Source organism: Podarcis bocagei (genome assembly GCF_964188305.1).
Source record: "Podarcis bocagei genome assembly, chromosome: 1".
In the NCBI taxonomy this organism is placed as follows: Eukaryota; Metazoa; Chordata; class Lepidosauria; order Squamata; family Lacertidae; genus Podarcis; species Podarcis bocagei.
In genome coordinates, this window is record NC_138125.1 from 96,791,412 (window position 1) to 96,818,267 (window position 26,856).

At 42.9% G+C, this 26,856-nt stretch overlaps 2 protein-coding genes and 1 long non-coding RNA gene across 10 annotated transcripts in view; 2 read left to right on the forward strand and 1 right to left on the reverse strand.

The window, feature by feature from the left end:
- Positions 1-5,622: 5,622 nt before the first annotated feature.
- Positions 5,623-12,410, reverse strand: DBI (diazepam binding inhibitor, acyl-CoA binding protein). The gene is made up of 4 exons (XM_081200293.1): positions 12,270-12,410; positions 10,760-10,877; positions 6,561-6,623; positions 5,623-5,859 (listed from the first exon to the last, which is right to left on the reverse strand). The coding sequence occupies exons 1-4, from the start codon at positions 12,276-12,278 to the stop codon at positions 5,783-5,785; spliced, it is 267 nt and encodes an 88-aa protein (XP_081056419.1). The 5' UTR covers positions 12,279-12,410; the 3' UTR covers positions 5,623-5,782.
- Positions 6,630-10,752, forward strand: LOC308590336. The gene is made up of 3 exons (XR_014009751.1): positions 6,630-7,281; positions 7,522-8,809; positions 9,021-10,752. It is a non-coding gene; the product is annotated as an uncharacterized lncRNA (long non-coding RNA).
- A 113-nt stretch (positions 12,411-12,523) lies between the features above and the next one.
- The window catches only part of LOC308590272 (UPF0538 protein C2orf76 homolog), a 32,189-nt gene continuing 17,856 nt past the window's right edge, over positions 12,524-26,856 (forward strand). The window contains exons 1-8 of one of the 8 annotated variants that reach the window (XM_081200131.1): positions 12,528-13,407; positions 13,956-14,231; positions 15,637-15,789; positions 17,010-17,060; positions 19,457-19,494; positions 19,640-19,717; positions 25,743-25,861; positions 26,289-26,602. In XM_081200131.1, the coding sequence (XP_081056257.1) occupies positions 15,657-15,789; positions 17,010-17,060; positions 19,457-19,494; positions 19,640-19,717; positions 25,743-25,861; positions 26,289-26,436 (567 nt within the window). In that variant the 5' untranslated portion in view covers positions 12,528-13,407; positions 13,956-14,231; positions 15,637-15,656 and the 3' untranslated portion in view covers positions 26,437-26,602. The other 7 variants (XM_081200130.1, XM_081200135.1, XM_081200137.1 and 4 more) reach the window with 7 other exon arrangements.

Genomic DNA, 26,856 nt, shown 5'->3' on the forward strand with positions numbered 1-26,856 from the left:
GTGGAGTTCGTATGTGTCCGTTCATGACTATGTGCTTCTACCTTTAACCTTACGCCCAATAATGAAGTCCACAAAACAGAGGAATAAAGGTTGGTTTCTTACATGAAATAAGATGGAGAGAGCATACGGATGCTGCTTAAGGCAGCCTGTTTACATACAGAAATAAAATAAATAAGTAAATAAATAACCAGTGCTTTTTTCCTAAAAAAAAAGGTTAGGGGTACTCTCATTTTCCTACTCATATTGAAATACTGCCCCTCAGTGAGACCAAATGTAGATTCACAAAATGTTTAGGGGTATGTGTACCCCTGCGCCCCCCCAGTAAAAAGCACTAATAAATAAAATAAAATAATAATAATAATAATAATAATAATGGGCAGCAAATCATGTAGTACATACCTTGATCATAAAGGTGAAATGATCCTCCCCCAAGGATCCTTATCTATCTAAAAGCCTAGAGTGGATATGATTTGCTGGAGTATCCACTCTAAAAAAAAAGGGGGGCACACATGTATTTGTCTTGAAGCAATCAGAACCAAAGATCTGTGCCTTGTGTGCTAAGCTCCCTCTGTTGATATTCTATAGCAGCACAGCTACAGTGTCAACTGTTTCTTGATCGGTGGTCCAACAAAGCTGCAGAGTTTATCCTTGAGATTGTGGTGTGAAAAGTGGGTCCCTGATGTTGTGAACTTCCCAGAATCCCAACCAACTTAATTATGGGGTTTAAGTATAATGGACCAGCATAACTCTCTGGGAAGAGGCAGGATCTTCCTGACCGTTATACCTCATTTATTCATTGTACTATTGTCTATTCCTACAAGTTACTGCCTGTTTACCAAGTTTGAAGTTGGAAGGACATGACCCTAGTGAGACATGACTGTTGATTGTATGTTTCCTGAATCATTACTTTACCTTTGGAGAAAGATGGCACTGCCTATGCTGAACCCAATTATTTCTTACAGGAAATGGCAATTAGCGTTTTCTGGTAACACAGGATTGTGTGTGCCGACCATTACATTAAGCATTAGGTCAGGATATTTACTTACATTTTCTAGGTCACATTTAAGCTAAGGAATAGTAATAGGGTCAGAATGGGGGCATCTTTTCATATGAAGTTATGCCAACTGCAGTGATACCGTGATCAACAGAAATAAACCATAGAAAAAGTTCAGATTGGCATCCTTTGTTACAATGCATCCATAAAAACAAGAGTCTGCCCAGTTATCAGATTTTCTTCTAGGCTGAGCAGGTGAAGTGGCAGCTTAATCAACCTTCAAGAGTTGTAGCAGGAGCTCTTCAAATCCACAGATAAGGCCATTTTCAAAACATATCTAGCAATGGTATAAATAGTGCAAGGGTTTGTTTTTGAATGTCTGGCAAGAGGCTGCTGTTGTGTACAGACCCCTACACACACTCAAGAGATAAGTTTTTATTTGTTTAGGAACAAATCCTTGAGTCACATCTAGCTAGTGACTCCCCTCTCAAGGCAACACTCCGCCTCAAAAAAGTAGGTGATAAGGAAAAAGATCCTCTCCCCTTTCCTTCTAGCAGTCTTGTTTTGCTGAAAAAAGCCCGCCTACCCACAACTACTATTTTCCATCCCATCTCCCAAAGGAAAAAGATATGGGAACTATATATTTTCTTCCATAGGAGAAATCTTAAACTCCTGAGATGGAGAACAGCATTTTTTAGGAAGGAACAAAAGACCCAACCCCTGTACAGTCGTACCTTGGTTCTTGAACGCCTCATGACTCGAATGTTTTGGCTCCTGAACGCCACAAACCCAGAAGTGAGTGAAGTTTTGTGAACTTGTTTCGGAAGTCTAATGTCTGACGCGGCTTCCAATTGAGTGCAGGAAGCTCCTGCAGCCAATTGGAAGCCGCGCCTTGGTTTTCAAACATTTTCAGAAGTCGAACAGACTTCTGGAAGCATTCCGTTTGAGAACCAAGGTATGACTGACTGTACTCATCTTCTGAAGCACATAACACACACATCCATGAGGAAAACACATAGCCGAACATCATTTGTGTATGTAGCTTAGCCTTCTCACAGGATATATTTTTTATAGCTTTTAACTGGAAAGGCTTAGTCCAAGTGGCACACTTCCTCTCATTTTATCTGCAGAGCTCTAAGGAGCAGGGCCCGGGAACTTCTTTTGGTCCCAGCAACTACTCAAGGAGAGTCAGCATTCAGTGTTAAAAGGCATCATGGAATTCCAAGTCTACTCTGATATGATCCAGCTTAGGCCTTCTTACCTGCTCCTGTACGAAGCCTGCCAGACTTAATTCTTCCCTCTTGATTCCACTAAGCTTCAGGTTCTTTTGGCTACCTCCAAACAGATAAAACAAATCTGAGCTGAACCAACCAACCTAAAGCAGCACAAACTAGCTTTAGGAGTGAAAAGATTCTACTTAATTCTTCCAGTTGAATATTGTAACAGATACTGCTTGAATACCCTTTGAAAATCAGTAGTTACAGTTAAGAACTTTAGTTGCCAAGAGTAGGCAAGGGCATCCGAATCGCCTACATTAAGAGCTATTTGGCTCCATCTGGTGACCAGGATAGGTTTTGCAGCTCATCTTTGAGTTATGACCCAATTTGCTTCTACAGTGGTACCTTGGTTCTCAAAATTAATCCATTCCGGAAGTCCGTTCCAAAACCAAAGCATTCCAAGTCCAAGGTAAGCTTTCCCATAGAAAGTAATGCAAAATGGATTAATCCACTCCAGCCTTTTAAAAACAACCCCTAAAACATCATTTTAACATGAATTTTACTATCTAATGAGAACATTGATCCATAAAATGAAAGCGATAAACAATGTACTGAAGTCACACAATCAATCAGTAGCTGAACTGGGTTCCACACAGTCACACACAAAAAAGCCACAAAATAGCAAAAACAGACAAAACCTCAGTGTAACACTCAAAACGGAAGTGTGGCACTCAAAACAAAGCATGTTCAGCTTCCGAAAAAAGTTCACAAATGCTTATTTCCGGGTTTGCAGTGTTTGGGTTCCAAGTTGTTTGAGAACCAAGGTGCCACTGTATAGATATTTGCAGCGGGGAACACCTCATCGTCCTAGAGTAGAAGCATCACCTAGACTGTTGCCCATAGTAGAATTTAGGAATCTTCCCAATTGTGCCGGATCTAGCTAAAGAAGCTATAGCTTAGGGCCCCACTCTCTTGGGGGCCCCCACAAAATTTAAAGGAAAAAAACAACTGGATGTACATTTCCAAAATAGAAGATAAAAAACAAATAAAACAAAACCTACATATAGCAACAGTGTTTTGTGTTGTGTAGGCTCCTATTTGTTATGTGCAAATGGCTTTAGATACCTATTGGGTCCATAAATTACCATATAGCATATATTCAACACAAAAAAACAGCGACAATTTGTTGTTGACAAAGGGCAGCTGGACATATAAAGGGCCCCATTACCTTCAGTAGCTTAGGGCCTCATCAAACCTGACATATGGTTGTCAAGCCTCTGCTTAAAGACCTCCAAAGTAGGAGACTCCACCACACTCCTTGGCAGCAAATTCCACTGTCAAACAGCTCTTACTGTCAGGAAGTTCTTCCTAATGTTTAGGTGGAATCTTCTTTCTTGTAGTTTGGATCCATTGCTCCGTGTCCGCTTCTCTGGAGCAGCAGAAAACCACCTTTCTCCCTCCTCTATGTGACATCCTTTTATATATTACATGGCTATCATATCACCCCTTAACCTCCTCTTCTCCAGGCTAAACATGCCCAGCTCCCTTAGCCGTTCCTCATAAGGCATCGTTTCCAGGCCTTTGACCATTTTGGTTGCCCTCCTCTGGACACGTTCCAGTTTGTCAGTGTCCTTCTTGAACTGTGGTGCCCAGAACTGGACACAGTACTCCAGGTGAGGTCTGACCAGAGCAGAATACAGTGGCACTATTACTTCCCTTGATCTAGATGCTATATTCCTATTGATGCAGCCCAAATCCGGCCCTGTCCCAATACAATACAGGCTGCCATGGCTCTGCCAAAAACCACCTTCACACCATTTCACTGCTTGTCCTGGGGTCCCTTGTGCTGGTACTTGTAGTTTGAATGAAACCTGCAGAAGATACTAAGCCTTTAAGGTGACACACAGTCTAAGACTGCCTGTGAATAGGCAGTTTTCTAAGGCTATGCCTGCATCCAAGGGATTAAGCTGGCTTCCCCCACCCTGTACTGAAGGGTCATCTTTGCTATTTGAAGCTAGATCACAGGGAGACATCCAATGTCAAGTCATGCTTAGAGCAGACTCCCTGAAGCCAATGCAATCTAACAACATCAGCCCATTTATTTCCGTGGGTCTAACTCCAGGTATGAAGCAGCTCCTAGTATTTTCACTCCTAGTATTTTCCAAACAACTAGAGAGGAATATGCCTAATGCATCTCATAAGCAGAAGCACTGCACAAGGGCTCTCACAATATGGGTTTTCCTGCTGCTCCTCTTGAAACCAGCTATGGTGGGCATGGAGAGAGCATAGGTATAGCCCAGTTAGTTAGAGAGAGGTGCTAACAACACCACGGTTGCAGGTTTGACAGCTTCATATTTCTGCATTGCAGGGAATTGGACTACATGGTCATCAGAGTCTCTTACAATTCCATAATTCTACAAAACTCCCAGAAGAGTACATAGGGGAAGCTGAAATGCTTGTGCAGGTGACACGTTTCAAATCATGCATCGTTGAATTCCCCTCCAGTGCTTTACACTACATTATTTGTACAGCTGCTATGAAGGTGTAGGGATGCGGGTGGCGCTGTGGTCTAAACCACTGAGCCTCTTGGGCTTGCCGATCAGAAGGCTGGCGGTTCGAATCCCTGGGACGGGGTGAGCTCCTGTTGCTCGGTCCCAGCTCCTGCTAACCTAGCAGTTCGAAAGAACATCAAAGTGCATGTAGATAAACAGGTACCACTCTGGTGGGAAGGTAAACGGCGTTTCCATGCGCTGCTCTGGTTTAGGTGATCAGTTGTGCCAGAAGTGGCTTAGTCATGCTGGCCACATGACTGGGAAAAACTGTCTGCGGACAAACGCCAGCTCCCTCGGCCTGCAAAGCGAGATGAGCGCCACAACCCCAGAGTTGTCTGTGACTGGACTTAACTGTCAGGGGTCCTTTACCTTTTTATTGAAGGTGTGCCCCACACTGGCTGCATTGTTCAATTACAGTAAGTGCGGCATCATTCTGCTTGGCACCTACAAGTTTTACAATAATATTTGCAATGCACTTCCAATCTTACATCAAGAACAAGGCTCCTTAGCCTTTGTGGATTGAACTCACCACTTTTCTGACCAGTGGTGTGTCACAGTGTTTGTTCACGCATGAGATGGGCAAGAGACTTGGAATTGTGAAGTAATGTCTGCTCCAGCACTGGAAGCACTTGAGCAGCTCTTAATGACTGGCCAAGGGACAAAGAGAGGAAGTGCCATGGGACTCCAGCTAAAAGCAGTCTGTGGCTGGCTTCAGATATTTCAACAGTATCCTGCCATCCTCGCTGGAGAGCCACACAGAGGCTAGCCTCTATACTAGTGGTCCTCTATACAACTTGAGCAGGTACCATGCACAGTAATAGACTCCTCCTGATATGAGATCCACAAGAGTACCAACAAGTGAATTTGATAGTGTTTATTATACAAACCATTAGAAGTAAATTTACACAGCTATTAATTATAGAAACTGGCATCAAGTCTTGGCACTGCCATACTGTGTAACACAGTTTAAGTTAGTAGAGTAAGGCATGATTCCATTTTAAGGCATGCAGGAAAGGGGTTTATTGCATTCCATATTTTTCCTTCAGCTCTTCCACTTTTTTAATATATGCTTTCATTGCATCTTCTTTGGGCATTCCTGAAAGAGAAAAAGGATTATGTATGTGAGCAGAGATAAAACATGAAGTAGTGTTCAATCCATGCTAGATCTATGGTATCAGCCTCCCTCCCTCGCCCTAGTCACCTAAGCAAGGACTCCTCTGTGCCCATTTGTTACGTAACCGTACGGTAGGTTAACCTTTACTTCAGTGGCCTGTGAACACGAATAGTCAATTCAGTCTAAAATATGGCCCAGCTGTATGTTGAAACTGGAACAAGTGGTGGAGATCATGATCCCTTAAAGTGGACAAGGTGGGGAAAGGAAAGCAACAAACAACCTTGACTCCCATGTACACCTTACAAGTTATGTGTTTTGGCCAAAGGAACCTCCTAGCTTCTCAAGTACAGAGCTGTGAATCTATAAAAGACGACTCTTGGCAATTCTAAAGGTGATGAAACAGTCTGCTAGGAGGAGTTTCAACACAGATTCACCCCCACCTCCCTCACTGCATCCATTGACTCCAGCACATCTGTGCACATGTGGAAACATGAAATGGCTGCAGTATAGCCAGCTTTTGTGACACTGAAACTAAGGGCTTAAAGGAAGGCCATAAAGCTGAAGGAATGAACTGCTAGAGTTAAGGCAAGTAATGTTGATCTATGGGTGAGATTAAGTTGAGTCAGCCATCCCGGTGATTTGATAGCAATTGAGTTGTATTTGCTGTTACACTTAAGGCTTACCTTTCAAGGAATTCCAGGCGTCCCACTTGGCCTTCCCTTTGAAATCAAGCATCCCAGGACGGTCTGAAACAGTGACATTTTAACATAGTAATGAAACAGCCTTGCTTTCCCCCTACAGTACAAGAGATCGCTTTGGGTATACAAACAAAGGCAAACTGCATGAACTTGCAGGTGCAACTTCTTAAAAATAAAGATGATCACGATCCTGACCAGTCAGAGTCTTATTTAAGTTTCCCATTTAAATTTAAGAGGCAACAGCATGGTTGGGGTATAGATTTTGGCATCCTTTTGTTACTTATTGTTTGTTTTTTGCAGCCTAGAAACAGAAGTTTAGTCCTGCTTGTTAAAAAGCTTTAAGCCTGCCGAATATTTACTTCCTGCACGTTTTTGTTCATTGTATAGTAAGTTGTTTGTTAACTCTGAGTTCTCATTAGGATAGATCACATTTTGCTGTGTGCTGATTCTAGCTGTTTTTCTAAAGTTGATATCTAATCTAGAGGTACTTCCTTGAAGAGTTGCTAACGATAGCAAAGTTGCTCCCTCTCAACTTTCGAAGGACGGCTTTAATCCAAGGATTGTTCAGTCAACATGGCATGTTTGTTCCTGGATGAAGGGTATTTACTAATCGTTGTTCAAAATGATTTCGCATACATGGTTTAATGTGCAACCTAAAAGCCAACCCATATTCTCGGAACCAGGATAACCAAGTGCTGGAGAGACGGCAAAATAAGCACCGTATTGCCTACAGTGGAGCCCCCTGAACTAAGATGAACAAGTTTCCTTTGGATCATCTAACTCAACTCACTAACACATCAACAGAAGTGCCTGCATATTTGTTCTTCCATAAGGTAGGAAGCCTGTGTTGCCAAGTTAGGCAGCCTAGATTTTAAGACAAATATGCCCATACTGGCTACACCTATCAGAAACTGACTCATCAATTCACAACTAATTTTAATGGTAGGCAACTTGCTCAATCTCATGCAGGGTGCAATGCCTTGTAGTTTGACATTAGGGAATCACCCTACATTTTCATGCAAACTGCATGCCATATGTGTTGCAATATTCCATTTGGAAATGAAAAAGAGGATACGAAAAGATAGATTTCTCTCTCTATATATACATATATCCAAGGACACTTAAGACAACCATTCACTGGGACAGAAAATGCACAGAACATCTCAGGAGCAAGCTCTGGTAGTTACTTGGTGCTCACTTTGGAACCACTGCTGCCATATTGGTTGTTGCACTTCCATCTACAAGGAGGATCCTTTTCAGCAATAAGGAAGACCATATTCTTGCACTCTCTTCTCCTCTGATCTACCCAACTAGCCATTCTATAGTACACAGAGATACAGGGGCAGATTCCATTGTGGAAATGTTCACCTGGAACAGACGGCCTCTTCCTTTTGGTTCCAAGAAATTCTGGGTTTTTGGTAACAATCTCCATCGTACCATGTTATTTTGCATTACAGCATCCTCCAAAGGATCGAATGAACTCTGAGGCAGCAACTTCTCATCTGGCTTCCAGTTAACCATTTGTGCCTTGGCCTACTGTAGTGGCTACCATACCAGAGCAGCCTTTGTTTCCTTGGCAATCTACTGAACACCAGCATTTGGTCTAGTAGGTTTGTCCGTATTTGACTGCTCTTTCAGAAGGACTTGCCTGAAAGCTCAGGATGGTCAAATATTGCCCTTTGACCTACTTTCCGTGCCTGTGCTTTAGGAGTGGCTGGAGAGGGGTGGGGCATACATAAACGAATGTATTGTGCTCAGGTTCTACGATTAGCATTTCAGAATGAATTGCATGCAAACACAGCACTGCCATTTTTACCCCAGGATTGGCAATGGGGCTATTCATGAAAACCAGCTGCTTGCAAGGTCCTGGGTGACCTTTAGCTCTAGTTGGCACTGTCATCCCAGAGGGAAGCTAAGCTACTGCCTGACCCTTGCACTGCTGGCACTGGAAGCGGAGGCAATTAGCCAAGAGTTTCAGATCCCCTTCCTGCAGCATGTCCATCAGTAACCACAGTGTTGCAAAATAAAACAGAGGCACTCATGTCAGTCTTCTGGTTGGTCCCGTTATCAAGAACCAGTATGCTATCCTTTATTCATCTACCAAGCCTTTCGCCCCTCCCCATCCTCCAAAACACACACAAGCTACAGAAACAGCAGAATAATGCCTAGACTTTCCATCTAGTTTTACGTACAGAAACTGGACTCCCTTTTCAGCTAACTTCCCTGCGTTTGGAGTTACCCAATACAGTGGTACCTCGGGTTACAGATGCTTCAGGTTACAGACTCTGCTAACCCAGAAATAGTATCTCGGGCTAAGAACTTTGCTTCAGGATGAGAACAGAAATCACGCAGCGGCAGCCCCCATTAGCTAAAGTGGTGCTTCAGGTTAAGAACAGTTTCAGGTTAAGAAAGGACCTCCAGAATGAATTCAGTTCTTAAGCCGAGGTACCACTGTAGGCTGAACCACCAAGTAGGTTGGTAGATCAGGGTACCAGCTGTGGCAACAAGAATGGCCTCTAAGAGCAACTAGTCATTCTCGTGATCAGTACAAAAGTTGAGTTTGCATGACGCTCTCGCACCAAGGTTTAAACAAAACCAAAGTTAAAGGAAGCAGACATACAAGGGCTTTAACTTCCCAAGCATCTTTAGGGCTCTTCTGAATAGTTGCTTGCAGGACACCCCAACCTGACTTCAGCTACTTATTGATACTCCTGCAAAGGATATCTAAATATTAAACCTCCCCCTGCCCCAAACAGTGCTATCCAGTGCAACATGAAGACTCTATAGGTGTGCTTTTAGTTGTAAGATACCAAATGGGTGCTTCTGTCCTCGACTAGCGAATATGATAGTTTCACCCTCCTCTTGAAAGATAAAACCCAAGTGTAATACTAGGCTGTTATGCGAACCCTAGTCTAGCTGTGCAATAGTCTGCTATCTCAGCTCCAGCCAACTAAAAGTGGCCCAACCTATCCTTTTGGAATTCACTTTCTGAACACTCGTCCAATAGGATACTTGGAGTGCCAACATGGCAAGACATCCAAAGCAGCAGACCCATTCATATCCTGCTTAACTGTTGTACTGCAATACTGGGCAAGGGTTGTGGAGAGGGGTAAAGAGGATCTGGTTGTAGTTTCTAAAGGCAGTCGCTCCAACTCATAACAAGTTCCACTGGAACAGAGTTTACAGTTGCCATTCTCACACGCAGCAGTTTCACAAGTTCTATGCCAAGGACCCTCACAGAAAAGGCATTTTGTTTTGAGTTGTGTGCAAATCAGAGCAAGCTTTGTCGCAAGTATCTTTCAGAGCTGCAAGTGCTCCTAGCCCAAAGCTCTTGAGAGTCAGTTAGACTAGGACACCAATAAGTTAATCAATGCCCTGAACTACTGGATTGGGTAAATTGCTTCACTTAGAACATGGAATCTCTGCAAGGATCGGACAACTTGTCCTGACTAGGCCTTTGAAATGTAGAACATTTCTGCAGGCACTACTGCAAGTTACATCCCACTTGAAGTTTCTACTTTTTCATAATAACCAGCTAAATCTGGCTACACTCCTTGAAGTATGTGAGCTATTACATATTTCAAAAGAGCTGCTGTAGCAGAAGTTACCAGTGATGGTCACTTCAATAGGGAGACTTGATGTGAAATGATGTACCTGAAACTATAGTTATGATTGCTGCAATATTACTTTTTAATCCACTTATTTATGTGCTGTTCTATGAAATCTATGCACATCGCAGGACTTGCTGTAGCTCCATGCTATGTATGCAAGCAGTAGCAACTGATGCTTTTAACTATTTATGGTATGAAGCAGATTTTGAAAGAGGTTATAAGCAGCTAAGTAAATTGCTTGCTATTGCAAGTTTCTTTCAAGCAAACGAGCAAGTCTGAAATGAAAAGCAAGTTGATCTCATTGAAAGGCTGCCCTGGGCATTTACTCTGTACTGAGGGAGCACATTTACTATCAAGTGTTACATGCAGTTAATATACCCAGATTTAACTTACGGTGCTCATTTGGACTCACAGCATATAGGATCTTTACCTATCTGGTGTGAGATACGTTACATTTCAGTATATAGTAGTTTATAATTCTCAATGAAATAACTCAACAGATTAGGATGAAAGAATTGCTCAATGAGCAATCCCTAAGCATGGATTTGAATGTGGTGTGAAGTTAACTCATACCTGTATTTACATCTCCAACTGTGGCCTGCTTGTAATGGCTGTAGATATCCAGCATTTCTTGATCTGTTGGTTGGGTCTTCAGCTTCTTGACTTCTTCTGCAGCTTTTTCAAACTCTGCCTATTTCGAATAAGGATTCAAATTAAGGGATCTACTGCTGTTCAGTACACTTAATGTAGGCAAACATAATTCATCTAAATCATAATAAATTTTAGCACCAAACTTTTTAGAGCTTCATGAACTGTGGTACAGTCCTTTACATGTTTACTTTGAAATAAGTCCCACCAGGTTAGTTGGACTTACTCCCAGACAAACATGCATAAGATTCAAAGTGTGAGAATTTAGTTGGGCAAACAGTGTGGAGATTTGAAGCTTGATAATTATCCTGAGGGTGGAAGGTTGCAAAATGAGTTGCTTTACTAACACTTGGCAGAAAAACTGTTCCAGCACGACTTACGGGGGCTGCCTCCGATGTTGCCCAATTTCTTTTCAAGTTCAAGTTCCTGCAAGCCACTTTCACCCAGACATTGCACACACCACCAAGTGCTGCCGGATACCTTGAGCAAGCTGCTCATGCACTTGGCAGCGGAAGCCACAAGGGGCCATTATCTCCAGCTGCATTTGCATGCTTTTCCCAGGCCCAACTTTGTAAATTCTCTTGTTGCATCCACAGTCAGCATGCTAAGGAATCCTTTCACACAAGAGCCTCACATACCATAAAAACTGAGGTTTTATCACCTATCCTTCAACCACTAGATCAGTTAGGCAAAAGTGCCTGTTCCAGATTGGGGGCGGGGGGGGGGGGAGAGAGAAAGAGAAGAAAAGGCTGCCTGTACAGTACAGTATTAGCAATTCTAAACAACAAGAACTCAGCTTCAAGCTATTATGTATAAGGACTGCAGACCCACTGTGCAAAATCTTGAAAGTCTGGCTTCTGAAAAGTTTCAACCACCATGACTGAAGATACAAAGTAACAGCTTTGGAAGAATTTTTAAGAATTTACTTGGCTAGTACACGCTTCACATTTGTGGTTTTATAATGATCACTGGCTATTATTTCAGAAGTAGCGACCTACTTTTAAGAGTTGGCCGCAACTTTGCAGAGGAATAAGCCCCTGGAGAACTTCGCACTGCCTACCAAGGCACAAGCGCGTGCTCTGCAATGGGAGAACAAGGGCGCTTCATTTCTCCTCCTCCTCCCGGACGAGGAAAGAAAGAGACCCCGCCCCCCTCATTCCGGGCCGCCTATATTGCGTGGTGGGGTTTGTGTGGGTGCTTGCAGGAGCAAGATAAAATAGAAACTTATTAGGCAGCGGCCAGAGGGAGAAGTGCGGAAGACACACTTCCAACTAGAAAAAAAGCAGGAACAAGACCTCAATAGAGGTGCGTACACCCTTCCACCGACTGCTGCAAAGAGAATCGAAACCGACACTGAGAAAAGCCTAGCGAAAGAGAAGCAGACTTGCCGCGCCTGTATTGGAAGAGCGCCCTTTCGTTAGGGGAGGGGGCTTACCTGTGCCATGGTTGCAGAAGCGCGCAGTGACCTCCTCCCGATGCAACAAAAGGCTGAACTGCGCCCGTTGCAGCTTCTTGCCCCAGAGTCTCTATTTCACGAATCAGCCCAGCTCACGCGGCCAATCAGAAGAGAGGGGGCCGGCCTTTGTTCCCACTGCGATTCGGCAAGCGGGTGGGACTGACGGGTGAAAGGCAACGCCTGATTCCAATGGTGGCCACAGATGTACGCATAACCAAAATGCAAGACTAACCCACTTCCCTGGTTCCTTATGTTGTTTGAAGACCCTCTTCACGAGTGAGGCAAAGGCCCATGGGCGTAGCCAATACTGTATTTTTGTTAGGGAAGGGCAGGACTTTTGTTAAGGGCGAAAAAACCGACGTGATTGGCCAATTAAGCAGGCATTCCTATTGTTTTACTTGATCTGGGCAGGGGGCAGCTGCCCCTCCTTTGGCTACGCCCATGACAAAAGCTGATAAAAATACATAAGGATTCATATTAAGGTTAAAGTAAGCAAGTATTTTGGGGGGGATGGGGGAAAAGTAACAACAACGATGATGTCTATCGAGGAAGCTGCGGGCTGCACATAAGGACTTTCGGAAGTCGTGCGCGTGCATGCATCCTGAGCTTAATTCGAACTTTAAAAAGCAGGCAGCCGCGATTATTAATGGACCGTCCAGCGCCTGCTGGCTTGTTTTTTCGTTTGCAGAGGTAATGCTACGATAGGTGGACTTTGCAAGCCGGGGTTTCTTTTTTATGTTCTTAAGCAAAACTGCATGCTCAGAATAGCTACGGTTCTTATCTGGGGTAAGAACTCTTGATTAGCAATTTCAAATCATGGAAATTGCCCTAATTGATAGATGCCGACTATGCTGAGAAAATGTCATGATTTCTATCAATGCGCGGTTTCCCCCATTCTTGACCCGCACATGGAGTATTCGAACAGACTAGTCGACAACCGGAAGTATATCAACGTTAATGACGGCGGCCTCTGGATAATAAGCGTACGGTAATTAGGCGAGGGGGCGCCCGCCCGAAAAGAGAAGCGCCTGCAGTCGAAAAGGAATGCCGAACGCGCAGCTTCAAGCCGTAGTCCCCACCTCGCCAAAGGAAAAGATTGTTCCCGTCTCCGTAGACCGTAAATCATGCTATTTTAATATGAAACTGAGCGGTTGATTTGGGTTGGAAGTGGGTGTCTCAAGGCAACTTCAGCGCATTAAATATTTGCTGCGACGAAAGGAGCGTTTTGCAGTATTAACAGTGGGCTACACTGCAGGGTTGTCATAAGCCACTATTGGCCACAGCCTTCTCCCCAACCTGCAACAATGGGGAGAATGGACTGTACCGCAAAGCAATTTTAATACATTTTAAAATTCTGATTACACTTTTCACGCAAATGTAAACGTTAATAATAATAATAAATAACAACAACAACAACAACAACAACAACAACAACAACAACAACAACAACAACAACAACAATAAATTATACCCCGCTCATCTGGCTGGGTTTCCCTAGCAACTCCGGGCAGCTCGCAACAGATTCCGCTGTACAGTGCAAATCCCAAATAAAGCAGAGAACATGAAACACTTATGTAAACCTCTCTAAGTTTCAAGAACGTGTATGTATATAAGATTGCAGGTTAAGCTTTCTACAAGTTCCATATCTCTATATTTCCCATATAGTGTTAACCGGCCATGGGTTTTGCTCTCTCTATGGACAAAGTTGCCGTCAATTATAAAGGGACCAGTGGGCGACGCAACTCCGCCAGTAGGGCGGGAGAAATGTGCTCGCGACAGCCAGTCGTTGGCGAGTTCGTGGAAGGCGTTTGCAGAGGAGGCGAGGCTGTGTCTGGAGGCAGCCGGGGCAACGCGGCGTCTAAGTACAGTACCAGGAAGTGGAAGACCTCTGTCTGAGATTGGGCCACGTGTTTGGAGGGAAGGCGTTTGCCTGGAGCGCCGGTGAGGCAAAGTACGGGGAGCATGAGGAGAGCGGGATTCGTCGTGCGAGTTGGTCGGGGATTCCCAGTAGCAGCAAGAATGACATTTCCTAGACATGAGAATGGTGTCAAGCGCAGAATTGCTCCACGTTCTGTTTGACACTTTGGTTGGTCGCTATAGTGGTTTTGCAGAGGATTGACGCAATTATTTATATATTAGCGCCCGCCATAAGGTGATTTCACCACTCTGAGCTAAGTGGCGGTGCTTCGTCCCTGCACCGCTACACCATTGAGCAAGAGACCAATAAAATAAAATAAAAATAGAGTTTGGAGTGATACTCAGGGAGATTTGGGTTGGGTGGCTCCGACCCCAGTGCCCTGGTACATTGTGTGTAGCGAAAAATAGTATCTGGGAGAGTACAAAGTTTGTATTTGTGCATTATGAGCAAATGTACAGCTCATGGTGCTAAAAACTAAGTGTCTTAGTTAGACACAGCGCTGCTTGACTTTTACTAAACATTATTTATGCCACCGTGTGGTATTGATGTAGCTTGCATGATGCTCTGAACGTGCCAGACCAAAAGTGGGTGGGCCAACCGATGTGATTCTTAAACAAACACCCTTTTACTTAAATGGTTAAAACGACAAAATAGTATATTCTAGCAAATAAGGTACAGCAAGTAAATGAAACATCTGTTTACAAGTACAAACCGTATTACAACAAATTGGAAGTGGCACAAGAATGAACATTGTAAAAACTTTGCTAAATCACTGATTAAACAATCTGGCCTTTTGAACAGCAGGGGTATTTTTTTGTTTGTTTGTTATTATGCTATGTATTTTTGTGTTTTATATTGTAAACCTCCCTGTGATCTCAGTATGGAGGGCAGTATAGAAATTTATTAAATATTATTCACACAATAGTACCTGCAAGTCACCATTTTAGATTTGTTTCAATAGGTTACATATTGTCAACTGCTTAGAGGTTTTATTGCAGTCAAGCAGTATATAAATTTTGTTCACTTGAAAGTGAGTAGAATCCTCAATTGGTGCCGGAGGGGAATCCTTCCAGTGCAAATGCTAGATTCAAAAGAATGATACAGTATTCCACAGGGCAGGGATGGGTTAAATTCCCCTTTGCTGTCTACTACAACCCTGCCAATTGTTAGCCCCTATGGGCTTCTCTTTGTGTGTGTGTGTGTGTGTGTGTGTGTATAGAGAGAGAGAGTTCTGGTTAGATATCAATATGCATTTTGGGTACAATTCTTTTATGTACAATGCTGGAATACATCTTAAACAAATAAACAAAAGAACTTGAAGTTTTTTGCTACTGAAACATTGATTGTACCCAATGCTAGGACCTTATGCTCTTGTTTTTTCCAAAAGCAAGCTCCTTCATTATGTTGCTTTACCTTTTTGCCTTCCAGGTACTTGTTGGATAACTCACATGTCATCGGAAGACGTTACTGTCACTGTTCGTCTAGTTCGCTCCTTTGAGCACCGTAATTTTAAACCTGTTGTGTACCATGATGTTACTCTGGATCAGACTGTCGGAGAGTTTATTGAATTTGTGAAGAACGGTAAGAAACTGTTACGGCTGGCTAGTGCTTCTTGGTGTGCCAAGGAACATGTGGCGGGGGGGAAGTGGGGGGGACACTGCCCCATGCTGATAGGCCCCAGGGAAGAGCTGTAGCCTAGTGCTTTGCATGCAAAAGGTACCAAGTTCAATCCCTGGCATCTCTAGGTAGTGCTGGGAAAAGCTCCTTCCTGAACCCCTGGAAAGCCAATCAGTGTTCATGATACTAGGATAGATGAACCCAATGGTCTGATTTGGTATAAGGCAGCTTCCTATGTTTTTACTATGTCATCGCCTGGATGAACAACGCTCTAGGCATCCGTAGGTTCCATTCTGTTGCTCATCCTTCAGAGGACCCTCAGCTTCTCAGAGACATGTCACATATAAGGCTTCCTGCAGTTAATGGATCTACAGTGGTACCTCGGGTTACATATTCTTCAGGTTACATACGCTTCAGGTTACAGACTCCACTAACCCAGAAATAGTACCTTGGGTTAAGAACTTTGCTTCAGGAGGAGAACAGAAATTGTGCTCCGGTGGTGCAGCGGCAGCAGGAGGTCCCATTAGCTAAAGTGGTGCTTCAGGTTAAGAACAGTTTCGGGTTAAGAACGGACCTCAGGAACAAATTAAGTACTTAACCCGAGGTACCACTGTAATAGTGTGGATGGAATTCATGGGATTATGATGACTGTTCACAGATACTGGGATGTATTGTGCATGATTTTAACCTGTAATTTCAAACATCCTTTGGTACACTTAATGTGCCACTATAAGCCTTTTCCATGTTTTTTTTGGAACTTGGATTCCATTGATTTGTATGACTTGGACTGCAGGATCACTTACTTGGGAGTAAGCTCCATTGGACGCAGATGAACATATTTTTGAGTAGACATGCATAGGATTGTGCTGCTGGTTCTAAGAACAGATAATAACTGTGGGCAGGATTCACTTAAAGCAGGAGCCCAGGGCAAGAACTTCTGCTTGTGAAATGGGGCTTCCCCCATCTTCTCCCCATGCCCCCCCCAAACTGGCGCTGGGGGGCTTGGGAGAACCCTCAAAAGAGTGTGCAGGGGAAGTAGGGATGATTGCTCCACCTGGAAAGCTGAAATGCTTATACAGATGGAACAACTGGAAGAATGCAGTGTTGAATTTTACTCATTGTGTGCATCTTGTTAAATCCAAGTGAAAATTGTTAATGTTCCTTTTCAACATTTTTTCCCCTAGATGTGGTATTAAGGGCAGGACTTCCACCTCCTTTTAAAAAATATAGATATGGTATGTATCTTTCCTTGCACTTCCATTAAATTGGTTTATTTGCATCGGGGTTAGCCTGTGATGCCCTCTGGATGTTGTTGGACTACAACTCCCGTGAGCCTCAGCTAGCTTGGTGAGGGATGATGGAAGATGTAGTTCAGCAACATCTGGAGGGAACCTAATTAGATACTCATTGTGGTTTTTTGTGAGGGGAAGCTGAATGTAGAGGTTGGGCTGGAAAATAATTGGGAGTTTTGGTTCCATGACAGGTTAAGCTTTACTTCATGGAATAATTAAACAGTTGTACATCTTGGAATTCATTTCAGTATTAGCCTGCAGATTATTCATGCTGGTGTTAATTGGCAGCATTGTCTTTTGGGTATTAATTTTTTTATCATCTTCCTTAAGTGCCTTTTAAACTCGCCTCACATGTTGAAGTGCTGCTCATGACCCACAATCCTTTGAAATTGCAGTTTCCTCCGTGCTTCTGCATTTCAATATCCAGCAACTAATTGTGAGGTCAGAAGGGGTAGCCAAGCAGGAGCAAGAAGCATGGAATGTGAGGCTTACGTGCGGAAAGAATTTACATAGTAAATAAGAAGAGAGTGGGAATGAGGCTGGAGGTAAACAGGAAAGAGCTTAAGTATGAATTTGTGAAACGGATATAAAATTAAAGCAAAACAAACAGGATTTGGGCTGCAAAATCAAATATATTTGATTTGGCAATATAGTATATATAATATATGTAGCTCGGAATCTGACATTTTGAAAACTTTCAACTTTCAGGGAGCAACAATTAAACAGCAGGTTTCTCTTGCTTGTTGTCAAGAAGATCTAGGCTTGGCTCAGGAGTTACAGGGGACATTTGTAGTGGTTACTAGTTGCAGTGCTTTGCAGTTCAGCCCTGTCTTGGGATAGGGGGAGAAACTGAATTCAGTTTGCCTTTAATGCTGAATGTATCAAATTTGCATTTTCTGAAACAAAGTTCTCTAACCAGTGTTTACAAACATGCACATAGCTGGTGAAATGTGTATAAAAATGAATATATTAGTGAAAACAGCATGCAAAACATACAGTACCATATTAGGAAAAAATCCTTGCAAAATGTGTACATTAGGTGAAAATAGCATTAAAATTTTAATGAAACAATAGCACTAAATTTTAATGATCATAGCACTTAATTTTTATGAAAAAATTGCAAACTGCTGCAGCATTTTGGAGAACTGAGTTTAAGATTGAAAAAATAAGAAACTGAGAACCGAAACTGACAGGTTTCGCCCTCTCCCACCCAATCCATTATAGTTCTTCACTAACTGTCGGCAAGAAAACAGCAGTTTAGCTAATGGATGGGTGGTTTTTTGGTTGTGAACATTTTGCCTTTTGCCTTGCTTTGCTAATGCATAACATAATAATGGTTACAAAAGCAGCAGGTATTGATAATAAGAAACCAGAGTGCAATTCTCAGAAAAAAGCAGCCATTTGAAGCACACCTACTTTAAAATAAAATGCTGCTCATAGCTTGAGGGTATGACTTTCCTGAAAACACCGATAGGTAGGCTGGACGTTCAGCAACAGTATAGCAATTGCAAGACATGGTGGTTGTTTCATATTTTTACTGAGATTACTTTAAATAGGTGATTGCCACTTACTTTGCAAAGATAAAGAAAAAGTCAGTTGTAATGTGGCCTCTCTGTGTTTGGTATAAAAGGTCCTCAGTGAGTGTCCTTAGCCAACACCACCAGCTTTTATATTTCATGCACAATTCAGCATGTTTGTTGCAAGTAGAGGTTTATCACGTAGGGATGCGTTCTGAGGTTGCCTCCAATCTGGATTGGGAAACTGTATATCAGGAAGAAAGATGATCTCGTATCACACAACTTTTTATTTTACTGGAATTCTGATTAACAGTTTAAAAAAGGACCTGCTTTCTGTGTGTGCGTGAGTTTTTACTTTTAAACCATATAACTACTAATCAAAACTGCGATTGGAAATTCAGATTCATTTTGTGGCTTGAATTCTGCAGCCTATACTGTCAAAACTGGGTTTTTAATTTATTTGTATTTTTGAGTAGTCTTAAGGATTCTGCTCGGCGTTTGTGTTCAGGGCTTAATGGATGTGAGATTAGATTGCATGTTTCTAAGTATATAAACCTTCTACAGCTGATTCCGTTAGTATTTTTGAGCTTGTAAAGAACAAGTCTCTGTTGAATTCGGAGGGATTTTCTAGGATTGTGATGATGTTGTACTGCCTGTCCAATTCTAGTTGAGAGAAGCAAAATAAGAAGAAAAATATTGCAAGGTAACAAATGTGCGGGAAGAATGTATGGTGTGATGCACAAGACCTTAGATGGAGCATTATAGCTAAATGCCCAGTAGAAGAAACAAAAAACCTATCTCAAAGCAAGCAATCTCTTTCAGATACAATGAAGATTCTTCACCAGGCGCATGGCTCTAAGGTACATCTTATGACTGCTCACTCCCCTCCTAAATCTCTCTAAATTTAATTTGTTCATGCTGGAAGGTGCCTGCCTTCTAGTAGGGTATAATGTTATTTTACTACTCCGTATTTATTTTCATCCCCTCCTCCCCCTCCATTTCTAGACCAATGAACTCGTCGTGAGTTTAGAAGATGATGACAAACTCATTTTGGCAGAGGACAGCACCCTGAAAGCCGCTGGCGTAGGTTGGTAGTGGGCTGGGATTGACTGAGGCCTTCGTTCGTTGTGCTTGTCATTATCCTGGCTGATTATGTTTGGATAGCCTGCTGAAAAGCAAATGCTAAACCTGATGTTCCGTACGCAACCTGACTATTATTGAGGACCAGTGTGTGTGTGCTTAACGTACATTCAAATCATTGGGTTCGAGCGCCCCATGTACCTCTCTTCAGAATGCTAATGGGGGTATTCCCTCTGTCGTCCCGCCCCCACCGCGAAATAAAAAGGTTATGCTTGGAATTCTGTAATTTTAAATGACTGACAGCTTGGTTATTCGTACCGTGCCTGCCTCATCTTTTCAGCGACGTTTACACTGATGCTTCAGTTGGAAATTTAAGCAGTGTAACTAGTGAGGAGTACAGTGGTGCCTCGCAAGACAAAAAGAATCCGTTCTGAGAGTCTCTTCGTCTAGCGGTTTTTTCGTCTTGCGAAGCAAGCCCATTGACGGATTAGCAGATTAGCACTATTAGCGCTATTAGCGGCTTTTAGCGGCTTTTAGCGGCTTTTAGCGGCTTATCTGCTGATCGGATCAGCTGATAAGCGGCTTAGCGGCTTAGAAAAGGGGGGGAAGGAAAAAAAACCAGCAGGAACTCGCAAGACATTGTCGTCTTGCGAAGTAAGCCCATAGGAAATTCGTTTTGCGAAGCACCTCCAAAACGGAAAACTCTTTCGTCTAGCGAGTTTTCCGTCTTGCGAGGCATTCGTCTTGCAGGGCACCACTGTAATGAGGAGAGCCTGTTCAATAATGTGCAGTTCTGGAGAGTCACTAAGATCACTTGAGAGGGAATACAAGTATAAAAAGGGCATATTGGAACACACTTGCTTGCTACCCAATTGGGAAGTGCCATAGGCCATGCCATTCAGTGATAAATGCAAGATAACAGTGTTGTGTGGCAAACCAGGTGTCCGCTGGGTGGGTGTAAACTTTTGCTCCACATAAGCCAGCTGAACTTCTGAAACATTCGTTGAGCAGGTAGCAATCACATCTCATTCGATTCACGTTATACGAAAAAGAAAAGTAAGCTTTTGGGTTGATACTCTGGCTGGCCTGTGAGGTAGTCAAACTGCCAAGGCTTACTGCTAGCACAAGAGGAGAGCTAGGTTTTGGTCTTTTGTTTACTGGACCAGCAAGCTTCCCAGTTAACTGCTGAGATTTTAAATATATGTATTTTAAAACAAAATTTTACTGGTTTTTAAACAAGTACAAATACAATAACCATTAAACACTTATCCCACAGTACAGCTAATGGTGCTTGTTTTATCCCTTGTCTCTATACACTTGCTTACATATTCAGCAATCAAATGTATTACTTGATGAAGAGATTTTAAATATTAAATTAGTAAGGTGTGTTAGGGCATTTCTGCATTCAATTAATTTTGGTGAAAACCTGGTATTTCCAGATGTTTGGCACTATAACTCTCCATCATGCTTAGCTCTTGCTGGTGGGGGCTCATGGGAGTTGTAGTGCAAAACACAAGGAGGGCACCTGACTGGAAAGCTGATGATGCAGTGTTGTTAAAAGCTCTGCACCTATAGGGGAGCTTCATTACGAGACAGTGATAGGCTGTAGCCTGCACGGCTGGCCTCTTTCTCCAAGCAGAAATATGCTTTTGCTGCTGTAAGGGGAAATTTCCTTTGCTTCTTGGAAGTGTTCTAAAGCAGCTGTTTAGTGGAACACCGGTGGGATCTGCAGCAAAATGTTACAGCATGGAGGTGGCTGTTCCATCCCATCTCTCCAGTTTTTCCTGCCTCTCTCCGACAGTCAGCATTCCATGGTCTCTGAGCATACGCAGCCCTCATTGGATTGTTTTGGGCTCTTATCCCCCTTAGGGCTTCTCTCTCCCTTCCTAAAGCTTTTTGCACCTCTTCAAACTTTTCAGTCCCCCTCCTCCCACCCCTTTCTTGCCCTCTGACAGTAGTGTTTTGGCTACATAAGCAATGGCACTCACAGTGTAAACATCAGGAATGGAGGGAATGACTATGGTTATAAACAGAGTAATAGGGATGTGGGCTTTCCAGAAATGTTTGAATTGGCTCATTTAGGCTAATTTGCATATTCGGCTAATTTGTAAAGGGTAATTATCATTAGAAAATGTTATGGCGCCCTAGAGAGTGACCTGACTTCGCATGCTGATGCTGCTTGGATTTTGTAAGCAAATCCAACCACTTTGAAGCTGCCAGTTCCCGTATTTGCAATTGGCATCCATTAATTGTTGCTAATGAACTTATGGAAATGGAAAACTTTGCATGGGGCGGGGGGAAAAGCTCCAGAATTCTTATCATCTGCACTGAACCAGAAACATGGGCAGCTGCTATGTAGGTATACTCTCAACGAAAGCCCTGGAACAGATGAGTCCTGTAAGAACCTAAATCAGACATGCCCAAACTCGGCCCTCCAGATGTTTTGAGACTACAACTCCCATCATCCCTAGCTAACAGGACCTGTGGTCAGAGATGATGGGAATTGTAGTCCCCAAACATCTGGAGGGCCGAGTTTGGAGGTTGCCTGACCTAAATGCTTTTTTGCTGTCTTGTGAGATTGGCTTTCTTAGGCCAGTCTTCTCATGGTGGAGATGTAGGAGGCAGGCATTAAAGGAAGCTGTATACCTTTTGCCTGAATATTTGGACCATAGAAATTTTGCTTCATGAAGTGGAAGAATTATGTTCAACCCTCCCCCAGAATGGGGTTCTCAGCTGGTGAAACACTTAATGAATTGAATTTGAATTGAACAATCAAATTGACCAATTAAATTGAAAAGCTAAGAGACTTGGGCACTTTTAAAAAGACTCTATGATTGAATTGAGTCAGATACAGAGGGCTGTCATCACTGCCCCTTTTTACTATTTTGGTTTGGCTAGTGATGTAGCCCAAGAAGATACAGAGGAGGGGATATGGACCTTTGCGTTCGCTACTTTCTGAAGTTGGGAAATGCATCCTTCCTTTATGGCAGGGGTGCAGAAACCTGCAGCCTTCCAGCTACTGTTGGACTCCCAACTCCTAAAAGCCCAACATGCTTGGCCAGAAACCAGGGCTGCAGCATCAGGAGTGCCACAAGTCACCCACTTCTCAACCTGTGCTGCTGCTGCTGCTTCTTTGGCGATCACTTGTAGCCAAGTAAGATTGTCTTCCATAAACACAGTTTTAACAGTGAGTCCGTAAGTGACTGTGGAGGCCAGTTCTGGATCCACATGTCCTTTCACAGCAGGGACATAGATTTCCGGGCGGGGAGTTGATCACGGTAAGGGTTTGCCAAGCGTGCCTTCCTCTTAGCACGTTTCTCCCTTTCATTCTGAGTTTGAGCATCTTCAAAACCCATGACACAGGTAAAGTCATGGTAAAGGTAAAACAGGTAAAGGCTGTTCCCCAACTGGAGCGCTCGCATGCCAGTGTTTCCCAGTTTTTGGTGTTTATACTACATTTTTAAAGATTTGCCTTGAGAGAGTCTTTGAACCTCTTTTGTTCACGACCGGCATTGCGCTTACCATTTTTAAGTTCAGAGTAGAGTAGTTGCTTTGGAAGACGACAATCTCCTTGTCACAAGGAGGCTCTAGTAACTAAACCAGAAAGATCCTGCATTCAAAGAAATGTGGTTCCTGAGGGAGTGGACAGTGGGGGGTCAGTGTGTGAACCTGAAGCTTGCTGCTTATTTCTCCCAGGTTATAAACCCAGGAGTGAAATGTTATATGCAGGTTGAGTCTTTTAAAAGAGGCCCTGTTGAACAAGTGTACTCTGTATCCATGGGGCCTCTTTTAAAGGACTCACCCTGTAGAAACAGGCCCTATAACTGGAAGTGCTTGGGAGAATTAACTTTTTTTTAATTGGCAACAATTGTCTGATAAATAAGGTTTAACTGTCTCGTGGGGAAGGGCTGGAACTCAGTAGAGCATCTGCTTTGCATGCAGAAGGCTGAAGATTTATTTTATTTATTTATTTAATTTATATTCTGCCCTATCCTCACAGAAGATTCAATCCCCAGCATGTGAAGAAGCTCAGCCAGAAACCTTGTGAGAGCTGCTACTGACAATACTGAGCAAAATGGACCAGTGGTCTGCCTTGACTTAAGGCAGCATCCCACAATCTCACTTTTGTTTTGCAAGTACAGTGGTACCTTGGGTTACAGACACTTCAGGTTACAGACGCTTCAGGTTACAGACTCCGCTAACCCAGAAATAGTACCTCGGGTTAAGAACTTTGCTTCAGGATGAGAACAAAAATCATCCAACGGCAGCGGGAGGCCCCATTAGCTAAAGTAGTATCTGAGGTTAAGAACAGTTTCAGGTTAAGAACGGACCTCCAGAACAAATTAAATTCTTAACCCGAGGTACCACTGTATATTGCAGGGGTCGGCAACCCGCGGCTCTGGAGCCGCATGTGGCTCTTTTACACCTTTGCCGCGGGCAGATACTAGCGAGGGAAGGAGGCGCATTGTGGCGGGCTCTGTACTGGCTGTGACGTCGCATAGGGGCGGTGCGTGCATTAGTCACCTTCCCACCCACCCGCCCGCTACATTGTAAGGGGCATGTACGCTGGTCACTGTTTTGAAGGGGAGTGAAGAAACACACACAAACAAAAAGGTAACTTGTTAATTTAACATTTATTTCTATGAGGAGGAGTAATTCTGAGGGGTCAAACAAAGAAATAATAAAAAAGTGACAAAAAAGTTATTTTTATAATGACGAGTTTTGCAGCTCCCAGTTTTTTTCCCCTTTGGAAACGGGTCCAAGTGGCTCTTTTTGTCTTAAAGGTTGCAGACCCCTGGTATATTGAATGACAGAGGTTCCCAAATTGTGGTCCACGAGCTTCATTCAGGTGATTTGCAGCGGGCCTGTGAGGAACATTTAGAATTTGAATGCTGTAGAATTTTATGGCATTCAATAAAACGCCATATAAGAAATAAAAGAAGCAATAGAAATACAATTAAGAATCATAGCACAGCACATCACAATTGTAAAAACAGGAAGAAAAAATATGATTAAGTGACCCACCAAGACCCTCAACCATTTTTAAGAGGTCCAGGGGGGAGGGCAAAAAAGTTTGGGAACTGCTGCTGTATCTTCCTCACTTTCCCTTGCCCCCAGTTTCCGCAGGCATCCTAGCCAATATTCAGAGTTGCCATCCCTCGCTCCTGTTTTGCATTACACAGGCAGACTTCATTAACTTCTGGTTTAGTTTATTAAAAAAAATAAAACCGGTGGAACTTAGTCGTGGCTCGCCACTTCAAAAGAATCCGACGTCTCTTAATTGTGATGGCTTTCCGTCAGCTCCATCCCCCGCTCTGAATTAGTAATGTTGCTGACTTACTGTTTTAGAAGAGGAAGTCCTTGACCCGCTGGTGGGAAGAATTGTGGCTGCTCTGAACCTTTGTGGGTCCTTCAGCTCTGCCATATCCCCTGTGGATAATTAGAGGCATTTGAAGGTATTGCTGGAGAAGCCAATTTGTGTCTTTCACTTTGCATATTGTTGAAGCCTCATGAATTAATCATCGGCAGGGCAAAAAAATTAGCTCCCTCAGACGCACGTTTTTTTATGGGTCATGAGGGAGAATGTAAAGTGATCTGTAAAATATTCTACTGATCCTCTAAGTATTAAATTATTATGGCTACAGGTTAATTTCAGGGGGATATCCCCCCTCCCGCGGAACAGAATGAGGAACTTTGTTATTTTCCCATGTATTCTGAAGAGAAGCACTGGATTTATTTATGGAATGCTCTGCGAATGGTTTCATAGCCCTTGTTTTAAAATGGTGCCTTTTAACAAGGGTGCTGTTCTTGCCCCCGGCTGTAGTATGCTTTTGGGGGTGGGGTGGGGTGTACTAAACGCATTCTTGCTATTTGGATCCGATGTAAAAACAAACAAGCGAATAACTAGCAATAGCCTTGAACCATAGAGTATTCAGCACCATCTGTGATTCTAATTAATGTTAATCTAACGTTCTGTGGCTTGAAAATTAATGTTTTCACCAAACACGCTCAATATTTTTCCTTTCAGCAAATGAAACGGAGCTCGCATTTTTCTGCATGGATGATTACAGGAAATATAAAGCGAATCCCGTCGCTACCTGGTGAAGACTTTGCAACTTGGGAGAAGATTCCCCCGCTGCTTGTTTTGTGAGGCTTTATAAATTCTTAAACCTTAAAAAGCTGTATATTATAAGTATAATGTATTTTGTTTGCAGGAACAGCAAAGCCTGCTTTTCATACAGTTGCTATCTTCAGTTCTTTTCAAACACAAGCCCCTACTCACAAATCGTATGGGAAGTGTTTTACAGTGGCAACATACCAATCCACCATATATTTTTAAAATGTGAAATGTTGACTGTGGACAAGATGTAAAATGTAATTAACTAACACCAGTATTTTATTAGGGCTGTGCCTTTGCCTTGGATGAGATGCAAGTCAGAGGCAAAAATCTCTTCCTTGGAGGTACTTGTACCTCCTTAGAATCCAAGGCAGCTTGAGTCCAAGGTGAAGCTGGCTGACTTCAAGACTTACTTAGGAAATATATTGGGCAATTTTCTAAATTATTTTATTCAAGGGGAAGACATCTCAGACTTTGGGAAATATGGCAAGATGACCTCTGCCTTGGATCTGAGGCAAAATATGATGCTAATCTGAGCTACGAAGCCATAGCCAAGCCTATGAGGTGGGTTTTTTCTGTACACAACCCAAATATATATATGTAAGCTAATTTTCCTTTCTTTTCCCTTTGTAAAAAATTCCTTGCTGTGTCTTCTGGATAAAATGTAAATGGGTACTTGCTGCTTAATGGTTATATGTTATTGCTACAAATCTGAAAAAGTGTTGTGTACAAACTCGGAAACTTTTGAAATAAAGGATTATTTATCGCAAGTGAGTCATTACTGCTGAGGCTGGGAATCCTGTGGGGTTTTGTCAGAATGGCTGCTGTTCAAGATCTTGTCACACCATAGCCAGTTCCTCCCTCAGAGCTCACTCTCAAAGATCCTTTTCTGTGAGGAAAATAATAAAGGAACAGGTGTGACTGATCCATTAGCACAAACTCGTGCCAAATCTTTCATGTTCCATATTCAAATTCATTTCTTCAGCCTTGCAGAAAAAATCCTTTTCTTTTTTAAAGGGATGGC